Source organism: Pinus tabuliformis, chromosome J (assembly GCF_031772625.1).
Source record: "Pinus tabuliformis cultivar Carrire ecotype Pingquan chromosome J, CPIR1, whole genome shotgun sequence".
Classification (NCBI taxonomy): domain Eukaryota; kingdom Viridiplantae; phylum Streptophyta; class Pinopsida; order Pinales; family Pinaceae; genus Pinus; species Pinus tabuliformis.
Window position 1 is genome coordinate 59,478,435 of NC_142295.1, and position 25,620 is coordinate 59,504,054.

General features: G+C 37.8%; 1 protein-coding gene across 3 annotated transcripts in view; it reads right to left on the bottom strand.

Annotated features, from left to right (window-relative positions):
- LOC149225501 (uncharacterized) overlaps positions 1-25,620 on the bottom strand; it is a 243,680-nt gene that overhangs the window by 59,324 nt on the left and 158,736 nt on the right. For all 3 annotated transcript variants that reach the window (XM_089377104.1, XM_089377103.1, XM_089377105.1), the window contains one exon: positions 14,471-15,913. In XM_089377104.1, the coding sequence (XP_089233230.1) occupies positions 14,471-15,913 (1,443 nt within the window). The remainder of the gene's footprint in view (positions 1-14,470; positions 15,914-25,620) is intronic.

Sequence of the window (25,620 nt, forward strand, 5' to 3'; positions counted from 1 at the left end):
TATTATTTTTTTATATATATATTTTATTCATAACAATGGTTTTGTAGACATCAAGATCTACTCCAACGTTCGATAATGACAATAGTGGCTTATTGAAGCATTTGTTGGCGCTACCCCTCCTAAGCTTGGGTTGAAGCCACTCCAAAGAGTTCATGGCCTTCGGATATTCCCCGTTTAGGGACAGGTGATTCCACGCATGCCGACACTGGAAATCTTTCGGTCGCCCTCTGTTGTGGACAGGTAACGAACTACTGAAGGCCTTCTTGTTGATTTTTGGTAGCATCAGATGTGCTCTAAGCCTCAAAACTTGCAAAGAGGCTTAGACACATGCATTCTCCAATACCCAGAAATCGTTTTGGGAAATTCCACCTGACGACGATTTTATTAAAATAATTAATTATTTTTAATGGGACCCTAAGTCTAAACTTAGGAAATTAAAATAATTAATGGGTATTAATCTAAACTGTGGGTGAAACTTCTAGAATAAGACGGAGATCGAGCCCAAATGATCTGAGCCATTGATTAGAATCTAAAATGGGCCGTTGGTTCTCAACGGGAGGATTATAAGAAGGACATCAATGAGCACTTGGAGAACACACAGAGTGGAGATCAACAGTTCAATTTTCTGACGCAAAGCAGTTGTCGATGAGATTTTCGATAGTGATCTTTCGTAGTGAGGAGCAGGGATAGTATCTGAAGGGAAATCTTTCCCGGTTAGAGAATACTTAGCAGAGAAGGCAGAGAGAGATCCGAGAAAGGCAGCGCAAAGCCAAAAAAGGCTGACGCAAGGCCACGTAGAGGCAGCGCAAAGCCTTAAGGAAGTCTAAAAATTTGTTGGGTGTTGTTGCACAAAGTGTATAGGCACCGCGACAATGCTCAAAGTAAGGGCTATCACTCTAATCCTTACTCCACTTAGACACTCTCCTAGACAAGTCAAGGGGGTTAGGCGCTAGGGTGAATGAATTAGAATAACCTGTGACACACAGGCTCTAGGAGACTTAAATATGAACAACTTGACGAATGTAAATGAGTCCTAGTTAACTGAGATGAATAGATCAAACACTAATATGACTGAGACACAACCACAAGATAGAAATGATTATAGACCAATGCCCTTATATTCAATTAACAATAGACTAAATAAAAACAAGTTGTCGAGAGCAATTTATTAATGTGATGAAAACGACGATCATGAACAATTAAATGTCAATGCCCAAAACTTTATCATGCAAGAGATTCTGGCAATTAAATGATACGAGGAATTATGAAATTTAAATGCTAAGCAATGATTCCATATTTAAAATGATTTTCACTAATAGCCCAGATCTAGAATAATTTATCATTCTCCTATAGGCAATATAATTTTTAAAACATTAATCACACTTGCCAATAGAGAAATCAATACGACAAAAATTAAAATTTTACATTTAACACCAATGACACCAAGGAACTTTAAATTTTAATTTTAATTATCCCTTAGGAAATTAATTTAATGTGGTAAAATGATGGGAATAAATTTTTAATGTGACAAAAGTAAACAAATCAAAAGGGTTAATTGAAATTTTAAAGGGCCATAGGCCACATTAAAATTTTTGATGTGAAAGCTTAAGTACACCATTTGATTTATTTCATTACCAATTCCAAACAAATTTTTAAATTTTCTAGATTTTTTAATGTTTTTAAATGTTTTTCTTTTTTATGAAATCAAAATAATCAAAAATCCAAAATCCAAAAAATCAAAACACAAAGGCATAAAAAAAAAGTAAAACAATCGAAATAGTCATAAAATAAAATCTAACTAACGAAAATAATACAAATCTAATTTAAAATAAAATAAAAAAATGAATAAAAAGAATCAAATTAAAACGAAATCAAAAGAAACCCTACGAATACCCAAACATAAAGCAATAAGGGGGTCGATTGTTTTGTTTTGTTGTGTGTGCAGGTTGAGGTTGGCGGCGGCAAAGATGAAGGCACCTGGAAGAGGGAGACAGTGGCAGAAACTTCGATAGGAGCAGCGACTATGAAAGACATTTGTGGAAGATTGTTGGAATGTTGGAGTAAGAGTTGTAACAGGTGGTAGAGGAGAGCGAGGGTAAGGCAAGTGGAGATAGGAGCAGAGGATACGCAGAGGAACACACAGGGATTGAAGGTAGCGATGGGAGGATCCACAAGGAAGGAAAGGAGATGGGCTGAGAGAGATGGCAACGAGGGAGATGAGAGGCAAACACAGTGAAGAGCATATGCTAGCAGCGAGAAGGGATAAGGAGGAGATGCCTGCGGGCAGCTAAAAAAAGATAGGAGAAAGGAGGACAAAGGTGAAGGGAGGAGGAACAACGATTTTGCAAGTCAATGGAGGAGAGGACAACATTAAGGAACTCGAAGCAGCAAAAACACAAGGAAACAGAAGACGGCTAGGGCTTGGAATGGAGCAGAAAACGCAGAGGAAAATGAAAAACGCAGGCAGCAAGAGGAGCGAAGAAAAGGAAAGGGTTTTTTCTATAATAATAAAATAATTCGAAATTTTGCAGCAAATCGAAAACCTAATCAACAAATAAAAGTTAGTCAAAAAAAACCCTTCGAAAATTTTTTAGAAATTATGATTAAAACGTTGAATCCTTTTGCTTCAGAGTTATCCCTGAAACCCTCATGAAAATTTCCAGATCTAAGAATTTTACAACCCTGGGACTGCAAAAAATATGAATAATATCCCTGCAAAATTATGTTGATAAATCCTAGAGATCCAAATCTTACTCTCCATGGCCTAGATCTGGACTCTACACAAATTTCTTCCTTTGATCTATAGTTGCACAATAACCAGAAAACACCCAAACCATATATACAGTGATAAAAACTAAAACCTAGAAAAATACATGTTAGAAAAATAATTACAGAATTTACAAACTGCAGGCTCTAATCAGCGAGATCTACCATTATGCCGCACCTAAATTAAAAGATTTTTAAATTTTAAAGGTGCTAACTCGAAACCCTCATGCAACAATAAAAAAAAATTGTATCATAAGCCCGGGATTAATTTTAATGGGCTCTTCAGAAAACAAGAATCGGGAGTTGGCTAGTCCAACTAAAAACTTCCCCTAACGCCCGCGGATCTAAAATCAAGATTTCCCTGTAAAATGTGATCTAGCCATTAATAATAGAGCGAGAAAATAATAATAAAACTCAGACAAATAGAGATACCTGCTATTACGTTCAAGATTTAGATTATTATTCCAACCCCAGCACCTGAGAAAGATACTTGTACTCAAATCACACTTTAGAAGCTATCATCAATGGCTTTAGAAAAAACTATGCATCAAAACAACACATCTTACAATATTTCCATGAAGCGTAACACCAGCAGAACTTAACCCCAAAGTCTTTCTTTATTATCCAGAAAAAGATCACACAAGAGCTTCTTGCTAAGCACACAACTCAAAGGTAGAATGTGTCACTGACAAATGACCTCCTATTTAAAGATAAATCCTCCAACTACTTTCGAGTAATCCTCGTCAAAGCAATCTCGAACATTGATGAAAGTTAAAATTTCTTTTAATCTCATCGCTCGAAATATTTAAATTTTTTGGGAAATTGGAAATTTGTAATTAAATGCATTTTAATTTACTCAAAAATAAAGATTTTGAGTTAATTTCCCCAAAAGTTTGACATCCACGAATCAAAGGTTTACAATTTAGCAAAATAATTAATTTACCTTAGTCCCAAGACCTTTTAAAGTTTAATTTTTAAGGATCGACGAATTTTCCTTTGGAGAATTTAAATTTACCTAGGACCTAGAATTAATTAAATTTCTGGTTTAGGAATTTAATTAATTTTTGGCCAGAAAATTTAATTAATTAACCTACGAGGGTATAAATTATTTTTCCAACCCTCAAGACACTTTACATCATGGTTTTCATATTTTTTACATTATAAGAGGGAAAACCCATTTGTAAAAAACCCTCACATACCAACCTTTTCCGCAGCACAAATATAATCCAGCAGCCAAGCAATTTGTAATAAAATACCTAACCAAATAGTTAGGATTATTCCCAAATCACTTATACGTAAACTCAATCTAGAACACTAGGACTCGTCTCAGATCCTAGCAACAAAATCCATTCTAGATTTGGGATAAGACTAGAGGAAAACTTTGTCGACCATCCGAGAATGGATCGGTGACACAAAAAACCTCCCAAAATGGAGATCGTCACTAGAAAATTAGGTTTACCTAAGTCGTTACATACATGACGCGGATTTGTTGAGATTATTTACATTATACACATGCAGAAAGAGTTTACATAACATCTTGGAAATCAAGCTGGTGATGATAGCTGGAGGGCATGGACACATCGATCAAGTGCTATCCCTTTTGCGAAAAAAAAGAGGTGTACTGCTATGGGTCGTTGACACGTAGTGGTCAACACCGAGGAATCGATATTAGAAGTCGAAAGCCGAGGTGTGAGACCAGAAAGTGAAGATCGAAGTTCTTGGGCAACAAATCGATCAACTGAAGGGGTGACACTATCCCCAGAGGTTGTGACATTGGGTTGATGCAGTGACTGCGCAGAGGCAACCAAGGGCAGTTCATTCAGTGGCTAGATCAACCAAGATTTCCAGTGATAGTGTGATGTAACCTCACTTATCTCTCTGTCAGTGATATTCTCTGTAACTGGATTTTCGGGAAGGCATCCAGAAATTGTATTCAAAAATTACTATTGAATAACAATAAAACCCTCAGATTTGTTGCACCGGTTTTCCTGCATTGGGTTTTTTCGGGGACATTTATCCAAAAATAAATGTGTATACGTGTTGTGCATTTCTTTCTTGTTCAGATTCTTGTTTCCGCATTTTATTTAAATGGTGAACGCTGCATTGTATTAGTTTTGGTGTTTACTGTAGAAACAGTAAATAATTTTGTTCAGTAATTAACAAATAGAAGAAACGTAATTAGTTGTTGTAGTTGAAATTGGGGCATCCAAATTTTCACACTTCCACCTCTCCTGCCACACGCCAAGGAACCTCCAATGGTTCCTGGCGATCCAATAGCTTGCAGCACCTTCACTAGCTACACTGTGGTGCTTGTCAAAGACCTCTAGGGCATTCGGCCCCAAGGCATGGCACAGACAATGGTGTCCAATATGAGGTGGGTCACCAACAGCGTCGACGAAGCAAGAGTACGTGTTGCTTAAAATTCAAGGTTGGGGAAGCCCTTGATTCAAAGTCACGGGTCATTATATTTAAAAAAGGAGTGATTCCTCCACATTAGCATAATGCCTCATCATTTGAAGCACGAGCTTATAACCAGTATTGATATATATTTATGCATCTATATCTGTATGCACAAACCCTGTTAACAAAGGCATCCTCAATGTAATCATTATTCACTAATAAGAGGGACTCTTATGCCAGTCTTTGTCATGTATCTGTACAGGTTCTTATAGATCTTTGTAACGCCTTCTCGGCTTCATGGTATATGTTATTTATCCAGTCATGCAAAAGCACATTCATGAATTTCATAAGCACAGCATTTCAACCCAAAAATGTAACATAATATTGCTTGTTAAGGATAGACAAAGCACGTTATACCATTCAAAATGACAGACTTAATGTAGTCCTAATGGATTCTCTGCAATACCAGGTTAAAATCAGAAATGTAATAGATATTCAATTCATTTACAAATACCATTTCAATCCAGAAATGCAACCATATATTCATGGGCATTGCAGATACATAAGAACACTTATCTTGTAGTTTTCAAGGCAACTAATTTTGGGACAAGGACTCTCCACCCAACCATAGACAGCCGCAATCAAGCTTACTTGCAATTGTCACCCCTGAGCTAGATTCCAGAGACTGAGGGGCTTGCTCAATGGATTGATCACCATCTACCAGCTGAACAGGGATTCCAGAGGACCTCTTTCCTCAATCCCGCCAATTGCCCGCTACAACTCTCCTCAATACAGAGAATCCAGAGGTCTACCACCTACTTCCCAAGAAGTCTAGAATCCACTGCTAAAACCAAGGACATAAATGGGGAGATCTTCAAGGACGACTTCCACAGAGATAGTCATCCACAGATATTAACTCAAAGACTGATCTCTTCCCAAGTTGTCCAAGGCTCCAGAGACTATTATCGGTCTCTTCCCAAGTTGTCCAAGGCTCCAGAGACTATTATAGGTCTCTTCCCAAGTTGTCCAAGGCTCCAGAGACTATTATCTAAGCCCATAGCCTCCAAGGAACCCAAGTTGTTACAAGGCTCTAGAGATTCTATCCCAGCCCACAGTCTCCAGAAAACCCAAGCTGTTATTGGGCTCTAGAGATTTCTATCTCAACCCAAAACCTCCAAGAAACCCAAGCTATTACAGGGCTCCAGGGATTTTATCTCAACCCACAGCCTCCAGGGACTAGTATCTCGACCCACAGTCTTCAAGGAACCTGAGACCCAATCCTCTTTGCTTCTCTTCTCTTCTGCGCTGCTCCCTGCTGAAACCTGCTCCAATGGATGCTCTGCCTTCAATCAGTAAATGAGCGAATGATCATCTCTCTGAGGTCAAAACCCTATTTTCCTCTGCTGCTTCCCTTTCTGTGCAGGGATTTACTTCCTCATCCTTGCACTGCACAGATCTCCAGTCTTCATAAATTTTTTCCTGTCCTTTTGCCTTGCTGAGGTTCTCAAGCACATGGGCCTGTGTACTTCTCTTTGCAGCCCATTTTAATTCAAGAACCAGTCCTGTATTTTAATTCAAGAACCAGTCCTGTATTTTAATTCAAGAACCAGTCCTTTTAAAACATACACCAAACAGCCTTTAATGGCTGTCCCAAACAGTCCAGGATTCCTTCACAAGGAAGTCTCATACATCCCAAGCAAGCCACCTCCTCAGCTCTGGAGTCCATGTCCGTTTTGACTCAGACCTTTCTAATTTGTTTTATAAAATATATGTTGCATTTTTGTGAGGAAACCCGGGTTGGGGCTGTCACAAGATGCTTGCACTATAACTCTGTTAAGAAGACAGTGCGTGAATGTGAGCACTAATCTAGAGCCCAAAAATTGTTTAATGGTGGCCCCATTGCAGAATGTCACCCGGGAATGCGATGAAAGGGAGCTGTGAGCACAGAGCAGGTTATTACACTGCAATTCCATAATGCAGTCAGCCTTGACATGAGTTTGTTTGGGATTTGATAAATGCTGGAGAAGTCATGTCAATTTGGAAGAAACCAGCGAAGGGAACAGATCCAATGAGTCTACACAAGTGAGCTGCCAAAAGGGATAAGGAGAAGAGCAGCCTGTCATTTTGAGATAAGAGGCTGCTGCTGACCATGAGAAGAATGTATCCACAAGCTGCCGGTAAGGAGCCATTGTGCTAAGCTAGCAACCACCCTGCTGTAGCTGTAATTCACAGGAAGGGTAATCATGTCATATGGGGGAGGAACCGCCATGGAGAAAAAGGTGAGGAGACAACAGGTGATTTAATCTAATAAGTCATCCGAGCATGAAGTAAATGCTCAACCCCATGCATGGAAAAGATATTATGTACTCAGTGTGCACAGCAGAAGTGTGAACCAAGCCCAGCATGAAGCATGCCCGTGATGAGAATTGGGAGTTAGTAGGGCAGTTTGGAGCCACCAAAATACAGAGAAAGTCAAGCATCACCCATCAGTGAGTTGTTCTTTTTTCTCATGTGTATAGCTTACTCAAAATTGTGAAGGTTTAGGAGATCGTTTGTTATGGTTACATGAAGAATGAATTGTTATGTTTAAAGGGATTATATTATTTTTCAAACATCTCAAATATATGTAAGCATATGTGTTTGGTATTTTATGAGGTCTATTGATTTGGGAGGTCGAACATTATTCACTAATTGTGCATTTAGTAACATTGAAGCATATCATGTGTGAGAAACAATTCAATATTTCCTATTTTAATAACTCTTCATTAGAATTTGTTTGAAAAGCAGTGAAGGATCAAAATTCAAGAAAACATAATTTGGCAAAACAATGTGTTTTGTGGCCAGAAAACAATCGCCAGTGATTCAGATCTATCCCAGCTTTATGCAGTTTATTCCCAGCAGTTTCTCACATAGCAACCAAACTCGGTACAAAGCAATCAATAGAATTATCACAATAAAATAACAACCAAATTGATATCTAAAACAAAGATTACTAGTTTTTAGTTAAAGAACATATAATTGCACAAATGTGTTGTGTTTAAGCAGAACCTTTTGCCCACTTCCATCCATTTCAGTTTTATTAGTGTATTTCTTGCATTTCTTCACCATAGCCCAAAAGTTGGGCATCCCTTCAAACTGTCAGATTTATTTAATTGGGCACTTTAACAGTATTCCTTGTGCAGCTTCAACATGTCCTATTGATCATATATTCTTTTGACAGATAAAATGAAGTGAAAACTTCTTGATAAACAGAAAATATATATATATATATATATATATATCTTATTAATAAATGAATACTGAATTGATGATTAAATTTTTAGAGAGAAGCCTGGTTATATATAACCTTTGGTGCCTCTTGGTGAAAGAGCATGATCTTTGGTCATGCCCTTTTGCCTAAATACTACAGCTAATCTAATTTTACATAACCCTAACTAATTTTTACATAACATTGCCTTCCTCTCGAAAACATGATTTGCCCTCAAAGCATACGTAATGACGGATTTTGTTGACAAAATGATTCATTCTCCCAAGAAGCTTCTTCTTCGGTAAGTCCTTCCACATGATCAGATATTCCTTGATAGTACGATGTCGAAGCTTTCTTTCTCTAGTAAACAGAATACCTTCTGGTTCTAGAATGACTCTTCCCTCATCATCTAGGGATGAAGCGTTGTTTGCACTGATTGATTGTTGCCCAGTGCCATTTTAAGGCAAGATACGTGGAAGACGTTGTGAACACAACTTATCTATGGAAGGCTTAAACCATACGCAACTTGGCTAATCCTTTTGTTGATCTGATAAGGTCCATAGAACTTTGGTGCCAATTTGTTTTTTCCTTACTGTTTTAAGGATAATTGTTTGTATGGTTGGAGCTTGACAAACACCCATTCTCCGACTTCAAAGTCTCTTTCGGTTCTGTTACGGTCTGTTTGTTGCTTCATACGATTCCTTGCTTTATTCAAGTTTTCTTTTAATATTTGGATGATTTTTTTGGTTTCTTCTAGTTGATCTTTAACAGCAGGTAGATTTGTCTGGACAATAGCTATATCCTTCCATTTCGAGGGTTCATTGATGTATGATAAGTGGAATTATACCACCACTCAGCAAGATGTAACCATTGAGCCCACTTATTTTGTTTTTCTGTAGCGTAGCGACGTAGGTAGGCCTCCAAACATTTATTGACAACCTATGTTTGGCCATTTGTTTGAGGGTGATAAGCAGAACTCATATTTAGGTAGGTTCCTATATGGCTGAACAATTCCTTCCAGAAATTACCCTTGAACTTGGCATCTCTATCACTCACAATGACTTTCGGAAAACCATGTAACTTATATATATTTTTGCAAAATATTTCAGTGATTTCTTTTCCTGAGTATGATTTCTTTATTGCCATAAAGTGAGCATATTTGGTGAGTCTGTCAACTACTACGAAAATCTTGTCCTTGCCTTCAGATACTGGTAATCCTTCAATAAAGTCCATCGATATTTCTTCCCATTTCTGATTTGGAATGTTTAAAGGGTGAAGTAATCCCGGTGTCATAATATTTTCGCTTTTATTCCTTTGACATGTGTCACATTCTACTACATACTTCTGAATATCGCGATTCATTCCCTTCCAAAAGAAGGATTGACGTGCATTGTAGTAAGTCATAAAGAATCCTACATGTCCAGCTAACGGTGAGTCATGTGATTCCTTGAGTATCTGAAACTTAAACTTAGATTTTGTATTTAGATAGATTCTTCCCTTGTACCATAGTATATCATTCTTCCACTCAAATTTTGAGTTGTTGGGAAGGTTATTGATTATTGTCGTTATTTCTGGATCCTTGGCATACTCACTTCGAATTTCATTAAGCCGCTCAGGAACAACAACCGAAATTGCAAGTAGTGTTGGTTCTTCATCTTTCCTGGATAAGGCATCTGCTACTGCATTTTCTTTACCTCTTTTATGTAGTATTTCCAAGTCAAAAACAGCAAATTTTTTCAATCCATTTTTGTTGTTCTTCAGAAAGTGTTTTTTGTTGAAGGAGATGTTGGACACTGTTGTGGTCTGTTCGAATGGAAAACTTACTTCCCAAAAGATATTGCCTCCACTTAGCTAGTGTGTGCATGATAGTGAGCATTTCTTTGTTGTATGTGGATTTGAGGCGTTCTCTTTTGTTGAGCTTCCTACTTTCAAAAGCTATTGGATGTCCTTGTTGCATTAATATTGCACCTATACCGAATCCGGAAGCATCACACTCAATGATAAATGGTTTAGAAAAATCTGGTGTTGATAATATGGGAGCATTAGACATAATTTCCTTTAATTTTTCAAAACACCTTCCTACTTCGTCATCCCATAGAAACAAATTCTTCTTTAAAAGATTTGTCAGAGGTGTAATTATATGTGCATATTTTTTAATAAATCTTCAGTAATATCCAGTCAAACCTAAGAACCCTCTTAGCTTGGATATATTGACAGGTTTGGTCCATTCTTTTATAGCTTTGATTTTAATAGGGTCCACCTTTACGCCTTCATGGGATATAATGTGTCCATGGTATTCTACTTCTTCCTTTCCGAAGATGCATTTTGATTTTTTTGTGTAAAATTGGTGTTCTTTAAGTAGTGTAAGAACTTTGTCCAAATGTTGCAAGTGTTCCTTCCAAGTTTTACTGTAAATTAGAATATCGTCAAAGAATACTAATACAAACTTCCTAAGATGTGGACGAAATAATTCGTTTGTGGTTGCTTGAAACGTTGTTGGTGCATTGGTTAATCCAAACAGAATTACTTTAAATTCATAGTGACCTTCGTGTGTTCGGAATGTCGTTTTGGTATGTCCTCTAATCTGATTCTAATTTGATAGTAGCCTGATCTTAAGTCCAATTTTGAGAAATTCTTTGCGCCATGTAGCTCATCCAACGTTTCATTGATAAAGGGGATTGGGAACTTGTTTTTGATTGTTATTTTGTTTAATCCTCTATAATCAATGCATAGCCTGAATGAACTATCTTTCTTCCTTACCAATACCTCTGGAGCAGCGTAAGGACTTTTACTTTTCGAGATGATCCCACATTTTAAAAGGTCTTGGATTAATCTCTCAATTTCCGTTTTTTGGTGATGTGGATATCGGTATGGCTTGATGTTGACAGGGTCTGATCTTGCCTTGACTTCTATTGTATGCTCAATTTCCCTATTAGGCGGCATCTTCATAGGTAGGTCTTGAAATAATTTTTCATGCTTCCGAATTAGATATTGTATCTCTGGTGACTCTTCACTAGTCATATTTGCAGATAACATCTCTAATTGGTGACATTGTACTACATAAGCGGGTGCTCCTTTTCGAATCATCTTCATCATCTGAGATGATGATACAATTTGATTCTCTGGTGCTTGGAATCCGTGTAATTTGTACTTCTGACCTCCCCATTTGAATTTTATAAATTGTACTTGGTGGTTGGCAGCATAAGTACCTAAAGTTCATAGCCATTGGATACCTAAGACTACATCTACTCCTCCTAACAGTACCGTGAAGAACGGGGACTCTAAACTGAAGTCTTGAATTTGCAATTTAACCTTATGGCATTTCCCCACCTTTACAATCTTCTTACCATCAACTACCATCACTTTCATGTTTGGTAAGGGAAATGAAAAGATATTGAGTCTCTTTGCCACGGTTGCATCTAAAAAATTGTGTGTGCTCCTAGAGTCAATGAGAACCACTACGTTGTTCTTCTTTATGTGTCCTTTTAACTTTAAGGTCTGAGGTTGTGATATACCTGTCATCGCTGATAATGACACTTGCGGAATACTTCCGTCATCTAATTCTGGGGCGTCTTCTGTTTCTTCTATGTCAGAATCTTCACTGTTTGAATCATTGGTTGCTTCACAATTATATACGTTCTTTGGTTCTTTTCCTTTAGCACATCTATGTTTGGGATCCCACTTCTCACCATAGTGTTTGCATGTACCCTCTTTTATCCTTTGTGTTTCCACATTAGATTTTTCATCTTCACGACGATGTGGTGGAACATATCTTGTATTGTTTGCGTCTGCATACTGGGGTATTCTTTGTCTTGAATATGGTTTTTCGGATTTTGACCAAAATATTTGTTCGAATTTCTTTTCGGTTGTTTTTGCTTTTCGTCTTGCTACTTCAATTGATGTAATGTCATGCATCTCAAGTTCTACTTGTAAATGGGTTTTGAGCCTTGGGACGTATGATTGAATTAGACGAGATTCTGATAACCCAGGTACTCGTGTTACTAAGGTCTCCCATTCTTGAGTGTATTCCTTTTTGTCGTAATTTGATGAGTTTTGAAAAGAACTCTTCTTCCTTTACACCTTGGAATCTTTTAAAGAATGCATCCTTAAATTTTCTCTAGCTAATGAGGTGAGTTGTCTTTTTCCACCACATATACCAATTATATGCTTCCCTTTCCATTTTCATGGATGCATGTCTGAGCTTTTTGTCATCATCATTGATGTCATATATCTCAAAGTATTCTTCTGCTTTATTTATCCATGCAACATTGTTTCTTTCATTTCTATCGAATTTAGGCATCTCGACTTTTGCCCTTCGTTGGTATGTTGCTAATGGTTGAGCGAAAAAGGGGTGTTGATTGGTAAAGGTATCCCAGAGTTGCTTGTTTGTAAGAGTTGCGTTACTCACTTCTTGGTGGGGTGTCACTGATTTTTCTGGGGATTCAGTGTTTTCATGAGAGTCTATTGACTTTGTTGAATCTGATGAGTTGTGCTCTTGATTCTCTTCATTTTCTTGTAGTAGTTGTGCGGGTATACAATTCAACTTTTTACACAGAAGTTTCAACAATGTTAAGGACTCTCTGAGATCTACTTCTGTTTGGACACGGTTATTTTCCATCTTTATTTCTATTCGATTTGTCGTATCTTGAAGGTTTTTTATATTGTCAACCTACCCCTTAAGCTTGATCTCGAAACCATCTAATCTTTTATTGACCTCATCGTGGTTGTTATTTATCCTATGCTCTGCGTCCAACAATTTTTTTGGAAATCCGCCATTGTCATTGTCGACATTGAGCGAGTTTGTGGGGGCGTGTATTTATCTACTAGCTTAAAATTTTAAAATTTATTTTTTAAATAATTTTAATTAATTAGATTATATTAATTTAGTTTGATTTATGGTATATATATCAAACCAACAATTATATATTGACCATGTATAATTGACCAACAATTATACGTATATTAATTTGAGCCACTATATCGACCAACAATTATATATAGACCCACGTATTGATGTCACACCGTTTGACCAATGGACACAACATTTGATGGTGGGAGAACAAAATCTTTTTAACGATGCATAGTAGTTTATTTAATTAACACACATGGACAGTTATGAACCGTCACGTTTGACTGTCGACCTTCGAGCAGATACACCGTCGAGCTCACCGCAAGTTACGCAGAAGTTCAAACTACCGCAGGGTTCAGCATCTTACCGTAGGCTACGCAGAACTTGCCGCAGGTTACTGTAGAGGGTTCGATCTTAATGACGGCAGCAGTCTTCCGCCGTTGTCTCAAGCCTGTAACAACACACTCCAGGCAGACACGAATAATCCACACGCACTGCTATTTTCTGAAAAAGCCCGTAGGGCCTGATGGCTAGCAGAACTTGTGGGTGTCACCAGTTCGTGTTGGCTCTGATACCAGATGAAGTGAAAACTTCTTGACAAACAGAAAAAAAATAAAATAAAAATAAAAAAAAAAAAAAAAAAAAAAAAAAAAATAAAAAAAAAAATATATATATATATATATCTTATTAATAAATGAATACTAAATTGATGATTACATTTTTAGAGAGAGGCCTTAGGTGCCTCTTGGTGAAAGGGCATGATCTTTGGTCATGCCCTTTTGCCTAAATACTACAGCTAATCTAATTTTACATAACCCTAACTAATTTTTACATAACATAAAAACAATTGAGAATGTGGTTTAAAAACAGCTTAGAGACAGAAATTTATCCTTACGAACACCAGGCATAATGTCAAAAATTGTTAAACTGGAAGTGTACCACGATTCATGCCCACAACATTAACATGAAAAAGCATAATGTCAGATGTCAACTAAAAATGAATATTAGGATTAAAAGTATAAAATTTGGCACTCAGCAACCGAACTTGCCACTCAAGACTACCATGTTTTCTGAACAATTTCGAGGAGGCAAGTGCTAATCTATGTACTTGATCTTAAGAATTAACATGATATAAAAGTACATATTATACATTATTGGTAGTGTTAATGGAATACTTAAAAAAAAATTAACTCTTAAAAAAATATTACCGGTAGTTGCAACATTTTGCAAAGTTTTACTAAATCTGGCTTTATTCTGTTATGAAGACTTTGTTCTGCCACATGTAAAGCATTTCCATCCTCAGTTTCTGTGTTTCCGCTAACAAAACCTTCAGGATTTGCACTGTCATAGGCAGCACCAGAACCACTCAACTCTTGACCATGTGAGGTGGAAGCTGATAAGAAACCATGAGGTAAAGAATGACCATGTTCCTTGATTATGAGAGCATCTTCTGCTGCTGATAATGAACGTTTATATCCTCCATCGGGTGTTTCCCTGTATGATTTACCATTGATGGTCTCACAGTCAGACCCTGCAACTTCAGTATCAGCATCACAGGAACCAGAGCACGGACTAGGATGTTTCCCATAGAGCATGTCTGTGATTGATTTCTTACACATAGGATGGGAAAACTTTCCACAATCATCTTTTACAGATTCATTAGATGTTTGTTTGGCACCATCTGCATTCAAGTGAATGTTGTTTTCAGTTATTTCCTTTTCACTAGCCAATGACTTTTTTGCATCCTTAAGCCAGGAGGATATTGAGATTGGATCAAGTGTTCCACATACACGTCTTCGCTTCTTCTTTGCTTCTACATCTTCAGAATCAGACACAGATTTAGTGGGCGATCCTTCATAGTACTGCACCTTTCTTCTTGGCCTCTGCATTTGTCCAGTAGTACCATGTTTTTTTATACACCTTCCTTTTAGTAACTTGGTCCAGAAAATATTGGTAGGTATCTTCTCTGCTGTCAATTGGCTGTCTGACTCACCAAGCAGTGGGACACCTTTTCCATACCTGCCTTCCCATGGCACTTTTGCAATAATACCATTCGCTGGTGTATTATCAATCTCAGCTATGTCACGTGCACGGGTTAACATGTCTTGAGATAAAGACTTCAAGTTTTCATTTCTAGAAACAGATGTCAATTTGAAATCAAGATCATTCACATCATGAAGCTTCTCATACTTCTCAAAAAGATGTGCAACACCCCACCTGAGCAGCAAATGGCAAACTGTTGCACTGAAATTTTCCAAACTGTTATCTAGTAAATAGTCTTGCTTGGCATAAATCAGGACTCTCTCTTCTACTGTGTATGGGCAATAGAACCGAAAAACTTTCAAGTACTCAACTTGGTTATCGATATGTATCTTCTGTAGGGCCCGTATGTCACTGATTGGGTTCCAGTCACTGTCAAATATTATTACAGTGTCAATCGAAAAAAGCTTTATGCTTGTTCCACAAGCACGTTTTTCGAGTAAAAACACAAACCGCCCAGAATCCTTACTATTAAACTTCTGCAAGGCTGCCTGTTTCTTGGTAGCAGGTAAGCCACCATCAATACGCTCATAGGAGTCAACCCCGAAACGTTGCCTGATATGATCATCCAGAATATCACCAATGGAAGTTCGCCCAGATCGTCCAATCATCTGTTAAACAAAGAATATAGTAGAGAAAAATATAAGTGAAACAATGTTTCAACACAAGAAAAAACTAACAGTAAAAGGTGACAAATTGCAAATCTGAAATCCCTTCATTATCAATAAAAAGAGGAAAGGGCATTTGACAAGTTTTCTGTGAAGGATACAGGGTTCAGTCAGATGACCCTCAACCAAAAAGCGCATCCATATTCCAGACAGTAAAAAGCCAATACATCATGAAAAGAATAAATAGCATTCCCATATCTTATTAATGTACCTAAGCTTACACTTCCCGAGAAGGGCAGCCATAGGCCTCTTCAATCAAAACACACTCTTCAATACCTAGCATACTGAGAAAAATAAACAGCAGTGTAAAGGAGGTTTCCAACAAGCACTGCAATACCCCAAAGACTACATCAATGACTCAACATTGATTTTATTACCCTGAAAAATCCTTGCAAAAGAATATTGGGACTATTTATAATAGATAGATCATCCCTGGCAACTCGTGTTCAGGAGGAAATGGATAACATAAAATTACAAAGTGGGAGAGAAATGAGAGTCCAGGGAGGAAAAAACATAGAAAACTCACCTTCCCCAAGACACTAAAGTGTTTCTTGAAACCTTGAAGTAGTCATAATATGCAATATTTGCAAAAGAATGCATTATTGTTTAGCACACAACTTGAAATACAGCGAGAAAACGAACTCAAGGATCTTCATTTGACTTTTTACACTCAAAGCAACAGAACTATGCATGTTAAATTGTAAAGGAACTTACAGAAAAATATGACTGCAAAGACATTGGCAAAGCAACACCGTGAAACTCCTGTCAGATGGATTTAAACAAATATGCAATAAATAATTATTGCAGTTAACTGGTAATTATTCTCCCATCTTTTTAATGATTTTTTGTCCCAGCAAATTAATTTACTGCAAATACTGAATAAAAACACAACAGCAATATTCAACAATTAAAATTCACAGGAACTAAGAAAACCGCACACATGAAAATAGACACCAATATTTTTGGACAAATGTCCCTGGAAAAACCCCAATGTGGGGAAAACAAGTTCTATAGATGAGGGTTTTATAATTCTTCAGCAAATCTGTAATTGAAAATTATTACGACTGCTTCTCGTAAACTGGCAAAGCTCTGGCAAATATTTTTCTTCACCCTCATTGACCAAATCAAACCTACGAAAATAAACTCAGCCTCCAACTAGCAATTCACATTTCCTTCCTCAATTTGCACTGGCCAACTGGAAAATTGAAATGTGCACTGTCCTTTCTGGCAACTCGCACTGCCTCCGGAAATTCGTTCTGGCAAGTTATTCTGCCTCTAGCAACTCGCACAGGCCACTTGCACTACCTCCAGCAAATCGCTCTGGCAATTGACAACACGATCTGAACCTCTGGCTACTCGCACTGGTAAACGGGCAACCCGCTCTAGCAAACTCGGCATCCTTCTGTCTCAGAAACTGGAAATCATTGTAAGGAAATCTCTTCAGAAAATTTCTCCTCAATCACTATTGAAACCCTCTGTTGGTGTCAAATCCCACGCTATCACTTCACCCTTGCTCATTCGCTATGTGTGTCTCCATTATGCCCATCGATTTCTTCTTATAATCTCTCGTTGAGAAATCAATGGCCAAGATCTAATCCCAATCGATGGCAAAGAACATCTTAACTCTATTGAGTACCTTTTCTAGAAGCCACAAGAGAGAAATGACTTGTCTCAATTAATGTTAATTAATTAACCTTTTTCCCTAAGTTAAACTTAGGAAAATAATTAAAATTGGTTAAAAATCTAATTAAGACATTTTCCCTTAGAAAAATAAATTGGGCTTGGAATATTTAATTTTCTTGTGCTCTTAGCCTCATTGATACCTCCTTAGACTATAACACCTATCCAAGCTACAAAAACTAACACTACCTCTTAGTGAGGAAGGTGTTCTACATAACACCCAACTTATCTCTGAAGAAGATGAATCTCGCCTTCCTCAAGGCCTTCGTTAGGATGTCTACTACATGTTGATATGTAGGTTCATACTATAGTTGGATTGTCCCGCGCTATACACAAACCCTGATGAAATAATATTTGATGACTACATGCTTCAACCTGTCATGAAACATGGGATTCTCATATAGCCTGATGCAACTCTAATTGTAATAGTGTATCACTGTCATCCCAACCTTCTAACCAAAGAAGGCTACTAATAGCTTCCAAAGCCAAATGGGCCCACATGTCACCATGCTAGCTGCTATATACTCCACTTCCGCAGAGCTCAATGCCACGGACTTCTACATCTTGCGGTACCAAGAGACAACCCCTGATCCCATGTCGAAGCAAAATCCTAAAGTGCTATTTTTGTTCATTGTAATGCCTGCCCAGTCTACATCAATATATCCCATCAACCTGACACCATCACCTCGACTATATCTGATCCCATACTCAATTGTACCTCGCAAATAACGAAACACATGCTTCGTTGTTGTCCACTACTCTCTCTTCGGCTCAACCATGAACTGACTTAGAGAGTTTACCGCAAAGGATATATTTGGCCTAGTGTTGACCAGATACATAAAAGAGGCAATCAAATGCATGTATAATTGGGGTCCACATCCTTCTCCTTAGACACATGGCTCTGCAATCTTCCATCCTAAATCTCCTCAAGATCTCCATGAAGTGTTTCCCTTGTCCAAGGAAAATCTCCCCATCTGTCTGCCACACCTCCATGCCTAGAATGCAGTGCATTAACCCCAAGTCTCTCATCTCGAAATCTATGAGCTCCAATGAACCTGTTAAGAACAAGTCATCCACATATAGGACAAGCATGAGTAGTTCACCCCCAACCATCAAATAGTAGAGATTTGCATTTGCCTCACTCTTCACGAAGCCCATCCCCTGCAAGTATCTATCGATGCGCTCATACCACGCCTTGGGAGCCTGCTTGAGCTCGTACAACGTTCTCTTCAATCTGCACATTTGGGTCTCACTGTTTTGTGCTACAAATTTTTCTGGTTGTTCAATGTACACTTCCTCTTCCAATTCACCATTAAGGAACGTCATCTTGACATCCATCTAACGGATATGCCATTCCATCTATGCTACATGTGAGATAACGGCCCTAATGGAAGCATAGTTGGCCACGAGAGCAATTTTATCCTCGTAATCTATTCCCTTCTTCTGAGTGAACACCTTCGCCACAAACCTCGTATTGTATTTCTTGATGCTACCGTCTGCACTGTGCTTGATCTTATAGATCCAGCGTGATACAACCACCGCCATGTCTATCAGTCTACGCACCACTTCCCAAACATCATTCTGCATGATTGAGGTGTACTCCTCAACCATGGCATCCTGCCTCACCTATTGTCGTGCGGCATCCTGATAGCTGGAAGCCTAGCTATCTACAATTTGACTCACCAATGTCGTGTTGCCAACATGTCTGTCTAGTTGTCTCTTCTCTCTCCTACCTATCCTAAGAGTCCCCACAAACTCCGAAGCATTCCCAAGTGTCTATTGAACCTCACGGTTCCTCTTGCCAACTGTAGATGGTGGAATTTGGACATCCACATCCTCCTAATGCATCTCACGTATTTGTTGGTAATGTTATGTGAACTCTCTGGAACACTGTACTTGAGCCTGTGTTTATTACTAGTAACATTACTCGTACTATCCTCTCCTTAATTCTGTTATTCTACACTTGGAGCTTTTGTTAGCTACTCATTATGATCAACCGTTGCTGGCAAATCTCTAGACCTCCGATATGCCTTGTCCTCCATGAATTGGACATCTCTCCTGATAATTATCCTCCTGATCCCTGGAATAAATATCCAATATGCCTTTGAAGTCTTATAATACCTGACAAAGTACCCCTTCTTTGTAGTCTGATCTAATTTGGAACGTGTTTCCCCTGGAATGTGACAACAACACAAGCTGCCAAATTTCTTGAAGTGGCTAACAACTTGCTTCTTCCTTGTAAACACTTTCTCTAGTGTCCTCTTTCCCGACGCCTTTTGTGGGACCCTGTTCTAAATATATATTGTAGTATTGTTGGCCTCTGCCCATAAGTATCTTGGCTTATCCTAGTCATGCAGCATGGCCCTCACTGCCTCTGATATGGCACTGTTATTTCTCTGAACAACCCCATTTTGCTATGGTTTATAAGGGATAGTCCACCCCCTCTTGAAGCCCTCCCTAGAACAGAACTCCTGGAAATATTTTACTATGTACTCACCTCCATTCTCTAATCAAAGAACCCTTATCTTGCTACCTATCAAATTCTCCACAAGAGCTTTGAACTCTTGGAAGTGACTAAAGACTTCATCCTTGTTCTTCAAGAAGTAAATACAGGTCTTCCTGGAGAAATCATCACTAAAGGTTCATACCCTATGAGAGACTAGGTCGACATCAAACCACATATATCAGAATGAACTAAATCAAGAACACCTTTGGACTTGGTATCACTCCTTATAAAAGTTGTCTTAGCAAACTTCCCAAATACAAATCCCTTTCACACATCATTGTGCTTTGTGCTCACCTCTGGAACACCTGTCATTGTCTCCTGAAGAAACTTAAGTGCTCCATGATTGATATGGCCCATCCTCCTATGTCAAAGAAAGTTTGTCGCTCCTGACTCCAATTACTATGGGTGACTTCCACTCTTGGCGCTTAATCAATATTTTTCACCCTCTAAAGAGTACATTGTACCCGCTATCCTGACGAATAGAAACAAATATCAAATTCATCCCCATTCCTAGCACATGCAACACATTCTGAATTGGGATAGGATTTCTAGACTCCCTCCCTCTGAAATAGGATTGTCCCCCTCCCTATTGGAGAACACTTGGACTTATTCCCCATCTTGATCTAGAACATTATTTCCTCCTCCTTGTAGGGGGAGAAGTACTCTCTAACTCTTTTCAAAATGACTCTACACTATCTATGTACCAAACACCCTAGGAGGCTCATCTAGTTAGGCAAGCTATGAGTGTGAACTCTTGTTCGATCCAACTAGAAAGCTCATCCACATTCACTGGAGTTGTCGTTTGTTACTTTCCGTTCTTGTCACCTTTCCTTCTCTGTGGGCAATTGCTGACATAGTGGCTAAATTCGTGACAGCCATAGCACTGGACCTTTGATAGGTCTTTCTTGTCCCCCCTTGAAGTTAGACTCTTTGCTGGATCCCTTCTTTGCTTTGTTCTTTCCTGCAAGAACTACGTTGTCCTGTTCTCCCTCACACTTTTGGCAATTGTTGCTAGTATCGCTAACGAGACGACTCCTAAGTTCTTCCTAAGTAAAATATGACAAAAGTCTTTCCAAATCTGAAGATCCATTCTTCCTGTAAATTGTAATAACTTGTACGAAGACATCCCACTCCTTAGTAACCCATTAAGGGTTGTTCTAATGAGCTCATCATCTATACCATCCAATTCCTCCTTAACACGTTTCACCTTGGTAAGGTAAGACCCAACGGTTTCTACCTTGTTTTGTTTTGTGCTTTGAAATTTCTCCCTCGAGATTAACTTCACGTTTAGATTGGAATCTTGATAGAGTTTACAAATTGCATCCCACATCTTCTTCCCCAAATCTTCATATGCTATATGAGGTACGATGTGATCATTGACCCCATCCAGAATAATGTGCCAAGTTTTAACATCTTATTTTTGTTGCATCTATCAATATGGCTACAACACTAGTCGTGCACTCCTTTACACCATTCTCCTCCAAGATTAACAGGATTATGGACTTCCATACACCAAAGTTAGATGCTCCCTCTAATCTGTCCTTGATCTCATAAACCAACTGAAGCCATTTCTCTGAAACCCTCAAAATAATATAAGCGAACTCCAAGTAAATTTGGAACAAGTCATTCTGGTTTTTATAAACCCTCGGCTTTCTCTCATGTACCCTGCACTGACCTACTCAAATAAACTTTTGTGTTTCAAATCTGCTCTGACACCATGTGAAAATTATTACAGTTATCTAGTAATTATTCTCCTATCTTTTAAAAATTATATGTCTCGGCAAATTAATTTATTGTAAATACTAAATAAAAACATTACTGAAATATTCACTAACTAAAATTTACAAGAATTGACCACACACATGAAAATAGACACCGAGATTTTTCGACAAATGTCCCTCAAAAAACCTCAATGTGGAAAATCTCAGTTCAGCAAATGAGGGTGTGGACCACTGCGTGTCAATGACCCATATCAGTACAACCCCTTTTTTCGCAAAAGGGATAGCCCTTCATCGATGTGTCCGTGTCGTTCAGCTATCATCATCAACCTGATTTCCAAGGTGTTATAATGTAAACCCATTCTGCATGTATATGATGTAAATAATCTATCCATGTCATATATTTAATGGCCTAGGTAAACCTACTTTTCTGGTGACGATCTACATTCTAGGAGTTTTTCCGTCTTATCAATCCATGGCATAGTTTTCCTTCATTCTTACCCCAAAGCCGAAATGGATTTTGTCGCTGGGATCTTAGGCGAGTCCTAGTGTTCTAGATCAAGTCTATGTAAAAGTGGTCTGGGAATAATCCTAACTATTTGGTTAAGTTATTTTATTACAAATTGATTGGTCTACAAGTAGTCTGTACGGGGTCTATTACAAATGGGTTTTCCCCTTTATGCTGTAAAAAAATATGAAAATGATGATGTAGTGTCTTGAAGGTTGGAAAATTAATTTATCACCTCATAATTAATTAAATTTTCTAGCCAAAAATTAATTAAAATCATAAGCCGATTCTAGGTCCTAGGTAAATTTGAATTCTCCAAAGGCAAAATTCGTCAGTCCTTAAAAATTAAATTTTAAAAGGTCCAAGGACTAAGTTAAATTAATTATTTCGATAAATTTTAAACCTTTGATCCCTAGCGTTAACTCAAAGTCAAAATTTTGGGGAAATCAACTCAAAAATTTAATTTTTGAGTTAATTAAAATACATTTAATTGAAAAATTCGAATTTCCTCAAGAATTAAATATTTCGACGAATGAAGATTAAAAGAAATTTTAATCTTCATCAACAGTCGATATTGCTTTGACGAGGATCACTTGAACTAGCCGTTGGAGGATTTATCTTTAAATAGGAAGTCATTTTTCAGTTGATCCATCCGATCTCTAAGTCGTGTGCTAAGCAAAAAGCTCTTGTGTAATATATTTCTGGATAATAAAGAAAGAATTTGGGGTTAAATTTCGTTGGTGTTACTCTACATGGGAATATTGTAAGATGTGTTGTTTTCAAGCGTAATTTGTTTTAAGCCATTGATGATAGCTTTTGAAGAGTAATTTGAGTACAAGTATCTTGCTCAGTCGCTGGGGTTTAAATGATAATTTAAATTTTGAATGTAATAGCAGATATCTCTATTTGTCTGAATTTTATTATCATTTTCTCGCTCTATATTAATGGTTGGATTGAGTTTTATAAGAAAATCTTGATCTTTAGATCCTCGACGTTAGGGGAAGTTTTCAGTTGGACCAACTAACTCTCGATCTGTGTTTTCTGAAGAGCCCAGCGAAATAGCTCCCGGTTTATCACAAGATTTTAGTGGTGATATATGAAGGGTTTTGAGTTAAGCATCTCTTTTAAAATTTAAAAAACTAATTTTTGTGTGGGAAATTGATAGATCTGGTTATTGATAGCCTTAGATTATCATATCTGGGAGCGGAGTTGGACTCATACTCCTCAGATCTGATAGATCTACCATTCTTGTGCATAGATCTATAAAAAAAAATTATGACTTAGGTTTAGGAGTTTTATTCAATTTTTTTGTATATCTGGGTTTTGGGTGTTTCGTTTTCAGGTACAATTGTAGATTTGAAAGAGAAGTTTGATTTGAAGCCAGATCTAGGCCCGTGAGGGTAAGATCTAGCCTCAAAATCATTTTTTTTGCAAGGATATTATCCAAAAATTTTGTAGTCCAAGGGTTTTAAAATTTTAATATGGAAATTTTACAAGGGTTTCACTGCCAAATCTAAAGTATAAAAAATGTATTGATGTAATATTCATTTTTTTCTGGGTTTATTTTGGGTTTTTTAAAACTACCATTGGCTGCCTGGAACTGCTGTCTGTTCATTCTTGCTGTAAAAAATTTCAAAATTTTTTGTGTGAGAATCTTTTTGCAACTCCTTGTCTTTTTTGCATTCTCTCCATTATTGCTTGGGATTTTCCACTTCTCTCCTCCACTGCTGCCTCATCTCAAACGATGCCACCTTCTACCTTCTTCCTTGCTCTTCCTCTCTCAGCTCCTTCAAACGTTGCCTGTCAGCATCCCACTTCTCCATCTGCCACTTCATTAAACCCTCGCTGCTCACAAACCTGTGTAATCCCGTCTCCTCCATCGAGCTGCAAAAGCTCTCGCGTCCATTCGTCATCCCTGCTACCACACTGCGTGAGTTCTTCTTGCGCCATCGAGTAGACCTGCAGGCTCCCTCCTCATACTCCTTGTTGTTGTCGTCGTACTCCCCAACTAAGTCGTCGAGTTTCCTCCTTTGTCGCTGCTCCATCCCTGCACTAACCCTCGACCTGCAGTTTTCTTCCACAAACCTGCATCATATCTTCTCTAGCTCAAGCTCGAAGCTCTTTCCACCATCGTTGCCCTCTCCACACTTGCATACACAAACATTTCAAAAGCATTTCGATTTCTTTTTATTTTTTGTTTTATCTTCACTTTTAGGGTTTTAGTTGGTCTTTTTTTAAATAAAAAATCTGATTTCATTCTAACTCTGGTTTGGTTAAATTCATTCTAATTTTAAGTTCGATTTTTTTTGTTTTGTGTGATTGTTTTTTGATTTCTTTTTTTAAATTTTATTTTTTACTTTATTTTATTTTAGTTTTTACATTTTATCATTTTTTTATTTCAACTTATGATTTTGATTTTTTTTAATTTTCATTTAAAAATAGAAAAACATAATAAACTCTAAAATTTTAAAAATTTAAAAGTCTAACAAAAAATTGGTGACTTTAGAATTGAGAATGAAATAAATTAAGGGAGGATTTGCCCCTTCAATTAAAAATATTTAATGTGGCCTATGGTTGATTAATAAAAACTTAATTTATTAACCTTTGAATTGTTTTAATTCTTCATTTACGAAGATGAATGATCCAAAATGGATCTTAAACCCTCTAAAAATGTAAGTCTTGATATATATCAAACTATCAGAAAACGGAGATCGGAAAGGAAAACACTAAGGAATGGCGGAAAACAGAGTGAAGCGGAGCGTAAAGTCTCGTTGCACAGGAGTCGTCAGTTCGGACAAATCAACGACCCAGATTAAATCGGGATATCGCATCGGGAAAGGCCAACGGAGGATATCGGAGGCGGCCCTAAGGAAATTGCGACCACGATCGGCGACTTAACGTGGACCATTGATCGAGCGTGCAGATCAACGGTGGAGATTACAGATATCACATCGCAGATTCCTAAAGGGAGGACTTAACACAAGCGGAAGGCTTTCAGCGGACCCGAAGGAGTTATGAATTAAACAGCGAAGGATTTGAGTTCTGTGGTAAATGGTAATTCAAGCAGGCTACAGGCGGTAAGTGGTATTGGAAGGGCTTCACCCGATTCCATACATTGGCCGACACGTAGCATGGCGTAGGAGAGTGAAAACCACTCATTTTGGGTGGGTTTTCCCCGTGCCAGTGGGCCGCCCGAAATTGCCATCAAACATTGGATTAGCGATCACGGATCAAACGG